General features: G+C 37.8%; 1 protein-coding gene across 1 annotated transcript in view; it reads left to right on the top strand.

Annotated features, from left to right (window-relative positions):
• LOC103102305 (carcinoembryonic antigen-related cell adhesion molecule 5-like) overlaps positions 1-11,676 on the top strand; it is a 51,428-nt gene extending 39,752 nt beyond the window's left edge. Inside the window, exons 8-9 of the mRNA XM_056825362.1 lie at positions 10,610-10,885; positions 11,265-11,676. Of these exons, the coding sequence (XP_056681340.1) occupies positions 10,610-10,885; positions 11,265-11,593 (605 nt within the window). The 3' untranslated portion in view covers positions 11,594-11,676. The remainder of the gene's footprint in view (positions 1-10,609; positions 10,886-11,264) is intronic.
• Positions 11,677-13,107: the final 1,431 nt, after the last annotated feature.

Raw genomic sequence — 13,107 nt, 5'->3', positions numbered from 1 at the left:
TCATTGGGTCTTACTTGTGTCCTTGATCAGAACCTATTTCCATGTTGTTGTTTGCACAAGGATGTTAATTTAGAGTCTACATCCCCAACCATATCCCTTCATCCCATGTATTCAAGCAGTTGTTTTTCTTGGGTGTTTTTACTCCCATAGTTTTTCCTCTGAATGTGGATAGTGTTTTTTTCTCGTAGATTCCTCCAAGTTGTTCAGAATCACTTCTGACTGTTCTTTAATGCCCTTTGGACATAGTTCCAAATTGCCCTCTAGAATGGTTGGATCAATTCACAACTCCATCAGCAATGCATTAATGCCCCAACTTTGCCACACCCCCACCAGCATTCATTACTTTGCTTTGCTGTCATATGAGCCAATCTGCTAGGTGTGAGTTGATAACTCAGAGTTGTTTTGATTTGCATTTCTCTGATTGTAAGTGATATAGAAAACTTTTTCATGTGCTTAATAATAGTTTTGATTTCTTCATATGGAAGATGCTTACTCATGTTCCTTGCCCATTTATCAATTGGAGAATGGCTTGATTTTTTGTACAATTGATTTAGCTCTTTATAAATTTGAGTAATTAGTCCTTTGTCAGAGGTTTTTGTAATGAAGATTTTTTCCCAATTTGTTGCTTCCATTATAATTTTGGATGCATAAGTTTTGTTTGTACAAAAACTTTTTAACTTGATGTAATCAAAATTATTGATTTTACATTTTGTGATTTTTTCTAGCTCTTACTTGGTTTTAAAGTCTTTCCTTTCCCAAAAATCTGACAAATATACTATTCTGTGTGCACCTAATTTACTTATAGTTTCCTTCTTTATATTCAGGTCATTCACCCATTCTGAGTTTACCTTGGTGTAGAGTGTGAGATGTTGATCTAAACCTAATCTCTCCCATACAGTCTTCCAATTTTGCCAGCAGTTTTTATCAAATAGTGGGTTTTGGTCCCCAAAACTGGGACCTTTGGACTTATCATAGACTATCTTGCTGAGGTCATTTACCCCTAGTCTATTCCATTGATCCTACTTTCTGTCTCTTAGCCAGTACCAACTTGTTTTGATGACCCCTGCTTTATAATATAGTTTTAGATCTACGACTGCAAGTGCTCCTTTCTTTGCATTTTTTTTCATGATTTCCCTGGATATCTTTGATCTTTTGTTCTTCCAAATGAATTTTATGTTTTTTTTTCTAACTCATTAAAAATTTTTTTGGGGTATGGAACTAAATAAGTAAATTAATTTGGGCAGGATTGTCATTTTGATTATGTTAGCTTATCCTACCCATGAGCAACCAATGATTTTCCAATTGTTTAGATCTATTTTTAATTGTGTGGAGAGTGTGTTTTAGTTGTGTTCATAAAGTTCCTGTGTTTATCTCAGCAGATAGATTCCTAAGTATTTTATATTGTCTAAGGTGATTTTAAATGGTATTTCTCTTTCTAATTCTTGCTGCTGAGATGTGTTGGATATATATAGAGAAATGTTGATGACTTATGTGGGTTTATTTTGTATCCTGCAACTTTGGTAAAGTTGTTGATTATTTCCACTAGCTTTTTGGTTGATTCTCTAGGATACTTAAGGTAGACCATCATATCATCTGCAAAGAGTGATAGCTTGGTCTCCTCATTGCCAATTTTAATACCTTCAATTTCTTTTTCTTCTCTAATTGCTACTGTTAGTGTTTCTAGTATAATGTTAAATAATAGAAGTGATAATGGGCATCCATGTTTCACTCCTGATCTTATTGGGAATGCTTCTAGTTTATCTCCATTGCAGATGATGTTGCTGATGATTTGAGATCTATACTGTTTTTTATTTTTAGGAAAGGCCCTTCTATCCTATACTTTCTAGTGTTTTCAATAGAAATGGGTGCTGTATTTTATCAAAGGCTTTTTCTGCATCTTTTGAGATAACCATGTGATTTTTATTGGTTTGCTTGTTAACATGGTCAGTTATGTGGATGGTTTTTGTTACCATGAAAATGTGGGTTCAAGACTGTGAATTGCCAAAACTGTAGAAATAATTTTAGTGTCTTGATTTTATATCAAAAATAAGTTGTTGCCATGGGAAAAACCCCAAATATGAAATACCCAAGTCAATTGGGTTTTATAGAGATTTTAATTAAAATGAATGAAGGAATTAAGGGAAAGGAGAGACAGAGTAAGAGGAAATAGTAGGAAAAGGCCTAGGGCCTAGGCCAAATGGCCTAGGCCTTTCTCTTTAAGAGAGAAAACTAAGTCAGTCTTTTATCCACTCACCACAAGATTTTGTTCCAAGCAAGATTCCAACTAAGTTCAGAGACCCAGCTACTCCAACGAGTCTGAGATCCAACTAACTCCTAAGTTGAGAGAACCATCTCCTTTTAAAGAAAAATTTCTCTTATGTCAGCTCCCCTAAATTTTCACATCTACTAATCACAGTAGATGCTTTCCACAGGACTTACCATTCTTAATTCACATATTCTTTTGTTATCACCTTCTCTGAGTAGACTAAAACTTCACACCTCTTTTGTTATGCTTTCCTTTTGTAAGTTGCTTGACCTTTTACTGATTAATTTAACCTTTATAGGAACTTAGTACCTTTTTGTATTAGATCAAAAAATAGACCTAGCTTAAGGTTTTGGACTCACTGTAAGTATGAATTAGGGACTTTTTCATTGTTCTAGTAAGGAGTTTTACAACTTTATCTTCCCCTAAAGTATGCCTAAGTATGGGTGGAGTAATGTTAAAATTCCCAGTACATTCCTGATCAAGTACCTCCATTTTTAAATGGGGAATAGCCTTAACCAAATGTTCCAAGGTAGAGTCTGAGCAGTTTTAAGATTCATATTTTCCTAATATTGAACCATTCTTGCATTCCTGGTATGAATCCTACCTGGTCATAGTGAATAACCCTTGTGATGACTGGATGGAGTATTTTTGCTAGGATCCTATTTAAGAGTTTTGCATCTATATTCATTAGCGAGATTCATCTATATGTTTCTTTCTCTGTTTTTGACCTGCCTGGTTTTGGGATCAGTACCATATTTGTGTCGTAAAATGAATTTGGTAGAACTCCTTCTTTGCTTATTCTGCCAAATAGTTTGTATAATATTGGGATACGTTGTTTTTTGAATGTTTGATAGAATTCATTTGTGAATCCTTCTGGACCTGGGGATTTTACTTAGGAAATTATTTGATGGCTTGTTCAATATTTTTCTGATGTGGGGTTGTCTAGGTAACCAATTTCTTCCTCTGTTAGTCTAGGTAATTTATATTTTTCTAAGTATTCATCCATATCACCTAGATTGCCACATTTGCTGCCATATAATTGGGCATAATGATTCTTTTAATGATTGCCTTAATTTCCTCTTCATTAGAGGTGAGGTCTCCCTTTTCATCTTGGATGCTGTCAATTTGGTTTTCTTCTTTCCTTTTTTAAATTAGATGGTCTAGTACTTTGTGTATTTTGTTTTTTCAAAGTATAAGCTTCTAGTCTTATTTATTAAATCAACAGTTCTTTGACTTTCAATTTTACTAATTTCTCCTTTGATTTTTAGGATCTCTAATTTAGTCTTCATCTGAGGATTTTTAATTTGTTCACTTTCTAGTTTTTTTAATTTGCATGCCCAATTCATTGGCCTCTGCCCTCCCTAATTTGTTAACTCAAGGATATAAATTTCCCCCTGAGTACTGCTTTGGCTGCATCCCATAGGTTTTGAAAGGATGTCTCATCATTGTCATTTTCTTCAATGAAATTAATTGTTTCTATGTTTTGTTCTTTGACTAACCAGTTTTGGAGACTCGTATTGTTTAATTTCCAATTAATTTTTGATTTACCTCTCCATGTACCCTTACTAATTATTATTTTCATTGCATTGTGATCTGAGAAGGTTGCATTTATTATTTCTGCTCTTTTGTACTTGTTTGCAATGTTTTTGTGCCCTAATACATAGTCAATTTTTGGGAATGTATCATGTGCTGCTGAAAAGAATGTGTATTCCTTTTTGCCCCCATTTATTTTTCTCCATATATCAACTAACTATAATTTTTTCTAGGATTTCATTCACTTTTCTTACCTCTTTCTCATTTATTTTTTGTTTTGATTTATCTAGTTCAGATAGAGGAAGGTTCAGGTCTCCCACTAGTATAGTTTTCCTATCTATTTCATCCTTGAGCTCCACTAGTTTCTCCTTTAGAAATTTGGATACTATGCCATTTGGTGCATATATGTTGAGTACTGATATTTCCTCATTGTCTATACTGCCTTTCATCTGGATGTAATTACCTTCCCTATCTCTTTTAACTAGATTTATTTTTGCTTTGGCTTTGTCAGATATCATGATTGCGACTCCTGCCTTCTTTTTATCAGTTGATGCCCAATAGATTTGGATCCATCCTCTTACATTCACCCTATGCGTATCTATCTTCCTCATGTGTGTTTCTTGTAGACATCATATGGTAGGGTTTTGGATTCTAATCCACTCTACTATTTGCTTGTGTTTTATGGATTTGTTCATTCCATTCACATTCAGAGTTATGATTACCAGATATGTATTTCCCAACATTTTGCTTTCTACTTGTAGTTCTGCATTTTCTTCGTTCACTATTTCCTTCTATAATCTACTTTTAATCAGCCCTCCTAGTTTCCACCCTTATTTCACTACCCTTTCTACCCCATCCCTTCTTATTTCCCTCCTTATTTTTGGAAGTCTTTTAAAACTACCTCCCAACCCTCTCCATCCCTTATACTCCTTCCCTCCCCACCAGTCCATTTTGTAATATAAGAGATAATCTGTGTAAATATTTCTGGTTGTGGTAACTGGATATTCTGGCTTGTGACTAGAGAGCTGCTACTAGGGGACACCTGAGGTTGCCTAGTTATAATGGAGATAGATGAGAGATAAGGCTAGAGAGATAGATACTGCTAGAGGGGATTACTCTGGAGCTGCCTAAAGATCACTAAAGCTAATAAATCAAACTATTTTCTACTCTCCACCCTTCACCTCCCAGTCTTTCACCTGAAGCCCTCCTGCTACCCTTTCCCCTCCCCTGGTCTTAGTCAGCCACCTTCTAAGTAACCCAGGGGAACTATGCGATTTCAGAGAAATATTCTTTACTCTTCTTTTCTCAGGTAAAGGGTTTATTGGTAACAAACAGAATGTGGATTGAGGTGAGAGGGATGAAGTTTGTCCCTAACCTACAAGGAGAATTAAGAAGGGTTTAGGAAATGTCAGTCTAGTCACAATTGTGACACTCTGGCTACAGCCAGAGAGATGGAAGATAACTGTTAAATCTTCCTTCTCCAGTCAGATAATCTCTGCTTGAGTAATTCAAGTCCAGACTCTTTCAAAAAACCACAAAGGTCTTTCTCTCTGCCTGTCAGGAAAAGCCAGGCTCTCTTGATCAGGAATCCAGAGAAGAGATTTCTCTCTTGGTCAGTCACTCCCAGAGAGAACCCCAAAGTCCCAGTTTCTCTCCTCTGTCCAGGGTCCCAACTGCCTCCTCCTGGGAACATTCCTTTTGGAATCTTCACCTTGATTTTGCAGATCATGTCCCCAGTTTGATCTGCATGCTTGGCTTGTCCTGCAAATCCTCTCTTTCTTCATGCCTCTTCCACAATCCCCCCTTTTATTCTCCAAAAAAATCAACTTGCATTTTTCAATGATACTTACACTTATTAATTCTATCTATCTATTCTTCACCCTGTGCTATCTTAAGTATTCCCTTAGCCACCCCCAGATAAAAAAATCCTAACTTAACTATTCTATCTACATAGATGTTAAGCTAAGAATCGTATAGGAAAATGGTTTAGGTAAGGGATTTACATGAATATAGTTTCACATAACAACTCCTGTAACATTTGTCAAATCAATCCAACAATTTCACTAACATTAAGAATATGCAAATGTCCTAATTCCTAATGTCTATACAGTCACTAAGAAAAGTTTACTATCATTAACAAATGCTAACCTACAATCATAATGCAATGTAAATTCTATACTTCAGAACTTCTATGTCTACTTTCCTAAGACTTAAACAAATTCACTAGGCTGTCACTAATGTTAGTAGTTAGAATATTAATAAATTACTCAAATAAAGTTAGCTCATTAGTCAATAGTAATTTACATGTGTACATAGGATCCATACACATTGACATATGTACATCATACTATATTTCTGTGCAAACTCATACAGAAAAGAAATCTTTGAATTTTCCACAGAAATTTGTATCAATGTGTCTTTTGTTATGCCACTATGCATGTTATGTACTTACCCATTCTATGAGATATCTTACTAAAGTGTATTCTATGTAGGATGTGTGCATATATGTGCATATATGTGAGGTAACATGTATTATGCATTCTTACATACCCTCATGATCAAAAGTTCCAAAATTCCAAAGTTCCAAAGTCCTACCATGTCCTTTAACGATGTTTGCATAAAATCTTTCTTACTCTCTGGTCCTCTGTCTGGTCTGCATGCCAGTTGCCATCTTCCAGTCTTGATTGAAGATGTGGTCTTCAAATCAGGATCCACCGGAATAATCAATCAGGAACCCAGAACACACGAACAAACCACAAACATGTATGCATGTGACATTTTTATGTGTGTGCAAATAAGAGTGAAAAGTATATTTGCATGGAAGTAAGTTGAAATCTTCATGAATGTTTGTCAGAATTTATCAATCTTTATGTCTGCAGGTAAGATTTACATGTATTCTCTTCGTGCATGGAGGTAAGCTTTGCATATGTATATCTTCGTGAAAAGCAAGTAAGGTCTACATATGTTTTTTCACAGATGGGTGTGACCATTATGCATAGGTTCTCAGGATTTTGTTAAAAATAGTGATTTCAAGTTTGCTAATTCTTGTTGTTTCACTTTTCACTAGAAGATTTATTGAATGTTTACTGTACTTAGTTCTTGGCAGAGACTTTGTATAGAAATATATCGAGGCTTTTTCTAAGGCTTCTAATGCTATTCTTTTGGCTGCAACACTGGCTGCATTTGCTCCAGGGGTGCTATCACTTAATCATGTTAACATATGTAGGACTCTCTTGTCTGTATTCTGGTGGCAAGTAGTCATGTCCTTTCATGTGTTGTCAGTAGGGACGGTCATTGCTTATTGATTATATTCCCAGAGCTAATCAACATTATGGGTGTGATGCAATTTCACATGTGAAGTATGGAACTATGGATCTCTTTGATCAACCTTTATAGATGTTGGGATTGTCATTATGACCTTAGTTGGTCTGATCCATCTTGATTCTGTAGGAGATTCTCTATTAAGGTTCTTGACATATACCTTATCACCTGGTTTTATCTCATGCAATGAAAAATCTAGTGGTATTCTTTGCCCAAGCAAACCCAGTTTCCTTAGTTCTTCAATCCTACGTTGTATCTGTTTTAAGTATTCATGAAGAACACATTCCCCTCTTAAGATGGACAAGTAAGGTGGTCTTACTGTCCTACCATGCCAAAGTGGCTGACCATGTAGCATTTCAAAAGGTGATATAATGCAGGTCAGTCCTAAGCCTGGTTCTAATATTGAACAAATCAAGAGGCAAAACATCTGTCCATTTTAAATGTGTTTCTGAACAGAGTTTGCCTATTTATGTTTTCAGTTCTTTGTTCATACGCTTGACCTGCCTGGAACCTTGGGGTCGATATACTGAATGGTAATTGCACTTAATCCCTAAATTCTTGTAGATTACTTTTAGAATCTGGGAAGTAAAGTGAGACCCCTTGTCCGAATCTATGGTATCAGGAATGCCATGTCTAGGTATAATCTCCTTTAATAGAAATCTCACTACCGTAGCAGTGTCACTTTTCTTGGATGGACATGCCTCAACCCATCTAGTCAATTTATCCATAATCACCAATGCATATTCGTATCCCTTGTCTCTAGGCATGTTGATATAATCAATTTGAATACACTGAAAAAGCATATAGCTGAGTGGTCTGCTTCCCAATGCAGCACTCTTAAAATGTCCTTGATTATATCTCTTGCATGTTTTACATGCCTGACAAGTTCTAATGGTATTTTTTGTAATTCCTGGTGCTGTCCAATATCTCTTTATGGTATCCAGAATCCCTTGCACTCCATAATGTCCTTCTGCATGACTTACAGTGCATAGATGTTGATATAACTTTTTAGGGAGAATAGGTTTACCCCCTTGAGCAATCCAGACACCCTTGATTAGTTTAGTACCTAGCTGCTCTTTCCATGACTGCATCTCTTCTCCATCCTAGGCTTCAGTGAGATCATGCCTTTTGATCAGAGAGAAATTCAGCACATGGTGAGGATCGAACCTAGCAGCGTACTTTGATGTTGTGCCTGCTCAGTCATTCCCTACGGGTATTCTGTCCTTCCCATGAGTGTGTGCCTTAAAATGGATTATGGCCACCTCTTTAGGAAAGTCTACAGCACTTATGATATGATCTATCAGATTGCGATATGCAATTGGTTTCCCAGCTGAAGTTTTATGCCCTCTGTATTACCATATGTATGATGACCAATGCACCGTGGAGAAAGCATATTGTGAATCCAGAAAAAATATTAGCTCTTTTCCCTCTAGCTAATTCTAGGGCCATGATCCTCCCTAAGTGCCGACATGGCTTGGCAGTGATGCATGCCAAAGAGTTTTGTCATTGTCAACAACTGCTGCCCCTGTGAATTGTCTCCCATCATGAACATAAGAGGATTCATCCATGTATAACTCTATTTCTGGATCCATAAGAGGTGTATCTTTAAGGCATTCATTTGGCCTATGCATGAGTTCCACTATCTGATCCCAATCATGCAATACTTCTCCATCCATTGGCAAATCAGGGATCAGAGTTTCTGGGATCGATGGTGCATATCTATGAATTGTGATGTTATAATTGCCTAACAAAATGACTTCATACTGGGATATTCTTGCATCGGTGAATGAATGCATATTCTGCGACCATAACAGTTTTTCAATTTGATGTGCAGAATACACATACAATTTACATCCTAGTACTATATCATATGACTTCTTGACCATTAGAGCTGTAGCTACTAAGCTCCTGAGGCAATGAACCATTCCTTGTGCAACGGTGTCAAGGATAGGACTGTAAAATGCAATAGCCCTCAGATTTAACCCAAAATACTGTGCTAATATTCCAGAAGCAACACCATCTGCTTCATGGACATACAAGTGGAATTCTTTCATATAATCAAGTATTCCCAAAATTGGAACTGATAAAATAGCTCCTTTCAACTGTGACAAAGCATGTAAATGTTCTTTATTTAATTGCAATGGTTCTTTAATATCTTTCTTTGTCATATCAATCAAGCACTTGGAAATATGAGAATATCCTACTATGTACTGCCTTGAGAAACCAGCAACCGCCAGAAAAGCTCTTAAGTTCTTTCTTAGTTCTAGGGGTGCCTAGCTTCTGTATGTCTGCCCTCCTTTTATTAGATATTTTCCTGGTGTCCCCCTCCAGGACTAACCCTAAATATTCAACTGTTGGTAGGACCCATTGAATCTTCTTTTTAGAAACTTTATGTCCCCTTTTATAAGGTTCTCTCAATAATTTCTTTGAATCTTCCAAACATGTTTTAGGGTCAGGAGATGCTAGCAACAAATCATCCACATAGTGTATCAATCTGCTATGTTTGAAAGTTATGGTAGCTAGATCACTCTGCAATAGTTGACAAAATATTGAAGCAGACTCGCAACATCCTTGCACTAATCTTGCATAGCACAGCTGGGTTTGTCTCCATTGGAAAGCAAAAATATTTTGAGAATCAAGGTGCAACAGTATAGTGAAGCAAGCGTTGCTCAGGTCCAACACTGTGTACCACCTAGACTCTGCAGGTATTTGAGTTGTGATATTGTCTGGAGATGGTGTTATAGTGTGTTTTTTTTTCATATAAAATTATTCACAGCCCTTAAATCCATCACAAATCTCCAGGCAGGAGTTCCATCTTCATTTAGCTTATTCTTTTTAATAGCTAATATTGGGTAATTGTATTCAGATACCATAGGTCTCAATATACCTTGCTCAAGCAAACTATTTATGATAGGTGTTATCTCTTCTCTTGCTTCTCTACTCAATTTGTATTGTGGTATCTTAGATGGTATTCCTTCCCTGACCTCAATCCTAACAGGAGTAATAGATTTAATCTAACTCATATCATTTTGATATTTTGCAAACACCCCTTGTGGTATATCTGTGGGTATGTCACACATAGAAGTTACAACTTGAATCTTTTCAGGTTCTTCTTCAAGTTGTTCTAATAGTGATAGTGCTTCAGTGAATTCCTGGATAGATGCAATTAAATCTCCCCAGATTTTTCTGTCTGGGGTAGGTCATCCCCAGTCCTACTTGCTTCAGCCCAGAAAGACTGAGCACCCGGGGCTTGGGCTCCATGTGAATGTCTTTGTCAGCCACAGGAACTGAAGCTGAACTTTTCCTAAGGCCTGGAGGAGTTGTGATCTGCACCAGAGAAAGGGGTGTCCTTGCATTGAAATCACAGGTTCTTGGTCTCTGGCCTCCTGCCTTGCTAAGGTCTTAAACAGGCCACTTCCAAACCACTTATTTGGTTATAAGGTAAGAAAAAGAACCAACACAGTCATTTTCTGTCTATTCTCTGCACAGCGCCACTGTCCAAACCTACCATTCTCACCTCCAACAATACTGAAGTGGAGACCAAAGACTTCTCATTGACCTGCTATGCTACAGGTCAAATTCACGCTTACAAGTGGTTCATAAACGGAGTTGCCCCAGCTGGTCGCAGGATACAGCTGTCGCCAGATAGGAGGACACTCACTCTCCGCAGTCTCACAAGAAGCGATAACAAAGGGCCCTATGTGTGTGAAATCAAGAACCCATTTTATCGCAATAGGAGTGATCCATTCACACTGGATGTTGCCTGTGAGTAAATTTGTTCTTCCTATATGGTGCCTGCTTATAGCTTGGTGGTGTGTTCCTAGAGGCCAGGCTAATTCCATCCCTCCTCAGAGAGCTAAAGAGCTAGGCTCTGAGGCTCCCAACCCCTTTCATCTTTAGGGAGCCCAAATTGGCCTTGTCATGTGTTCTGGTGGAGGGTGGCCATCCAGGGTGCGGAACTGGAGAAAGCCCTAAGATCTTCCAAGTTCAGATCCACACTGGAAAAGTAGAAGATGAGTTGTGAATTTCCCAGCTCAAAGGAGGATCAGGGAGACACAGTGGTTCTTGGTGATGGGTTATAGACTAGGAGATGCCCCCTTATTTCTGCCATAATCTCAATATGGAATCCTTCTCTTTCTTCCAGATGGACCAGATAACGCCACAATTGTACATTCAGCCAATGAGTACCGTACTGGGGCAAATATTACCTTGAGCTGTGTTGCTGATTCTAACCCAGCAGCACAATTCACTTGGTTACACAATGGACAACCAGTCAGCAACTCAGCCACATTTTCTATTATTGCATCCCTGAGTGATGCTGGCACTTATACCTGTACTGTATCTAACTCATTCACTGGTTTGACGCGTACTGCAACCAAGAATATTATAATCTATGGTGAGTATCTGGATTGGGCCCCCAACTTTGTGTGGGGCTCTCTCTTTCCCTGGCATGACAGAAATAGACAAAAGTGACTCTCCCCCCCCCCCTGGTCCCATGGCACAGTGCATTGTGTTAGAAAGAGCCCTGAGCTCAGAATCATAAAACTTGGATAGAATCCTTTCTTTTCTGTCTACTCTCTGTGTAGTAAATGACTCCTCCTTTTGAGGCCTCAGTTTCTTTATCTGGAAAAATGAATTACATTTTCTCTGTATATAATAGCATTCTATGAGTAAAGGTCCTTTTTATATGGTAGGTATAAAAAGCATGTGAGTAGTCTTCATCATCCTTGTTATTGATATTGTATTATTCTCTTCTGTCCTAGTGATATACAACCTTCTTCATCTCCCAAATTCTAGGACCGCAGGTTCAATGACTGCCCAAAACTCTTTCCTTCAATCCCTTTCCCTTGGTGCTGTGGAACCACGGCATATTTCTAGTCTTGGTTGGAGTATAAGCTATGGTCATGCAATGGGGCTGGCCTTGATTCCCCTTGGTAGGGAAATTATGGAGATGGAAAGGAAGATATAAACTTTGTCTCCTTTCACACAAAGAGATTCACCATTGGACATATATTTTCCTCTTTGTGGCATTAAATGCCACATGGAAGCATGTCTCTTGTGAAGCCTGGTTCTGATCTATTGGCTTTAGCATTCAGTAGCTGGATCCACTGTAGAATTCCTGCTGCCCAATTAATTCACTGGTCTGACTTTCCTATGTACAGATGACAGACCCTCCATTCCCATAATCACATTAATGTACAGCAGGACCATAGAGAGATCATCTCTGGCCTTAGTTTCCTATTATTTCATGTAGTTTTATTGTTACAAACCTTAGGGGTATCCCAACTTCCTGTCCCTGCCTCTAGGAATGTTCTGAATGGAGAGCAGGGGGGAGAGATAGAATTGTGAAGTGGGGAAGTGACCTTGGGGAAGTCAGACACCAACAGGATATACTTCAGAGGTGGAATGATTTTTTATTGGCCTCAATCTGTACATGAGGATGATGAAAGCACACATTTTAAATGATCATATAATTATCTCTGTGTCATTTTCTTTTGTTAGCTATTTTCCAATTACCTTTTCCCCTGGTTCATGCAGTACCTGAGAATGTTGCAGGCTATGTATTTGACACCCGTGGTTGAAAAGAGCTTTTTCTTAATTTATTTTTTTCCAATTAACTAAAATCTATTTTCTGTCCCCCTTCTACCTTCTACCAGTAATGAAAACTAAAATCTTTGGGACAGGTATGAGTTGTGCCTGCCTGTAGCCACAAATTAATATATTCCTAGGTGGACACCTGAGAAGGAGAGTTAGAAACTGAGAGAAAATGGGTGAAGTGGATATAGAGAAAGAGGAAATAGAACAAAGGAAGAGAGACTCAGAGACAAGGCTTCAAGAGCTTGGGATCCAGCCTGTGTGCTCCTCTGATGGTGGTAGAGAGAAAGAGAGAGTGAACTATATATGTCCTCAATCTTTTATTGGAGGATCAAGGAAAGGGTAATGGAGGTAGCTAATGATCATTTTACAAGGCACAAGACTTAACATTG

Source organism: Monodelphis domestica, chromosome 4, assembly GCF_027887165.1.
Source record: "Monodelphis domestica isolate mMonDom1 chromosome 4, mMonDom1.pri, whole genome shotgun sequence".
NCBI lineage: Eukaryota > Metazoa > Chordata > Mammalia > Didelphimorphia > Didelphidae > Monodelphis > Monodelphis domestica.
The sequence above is the reverse complement of the archived record's forward strand: the minus strand, read 5'-3'. Positions and strand labels throughout refer to the sequence as shown.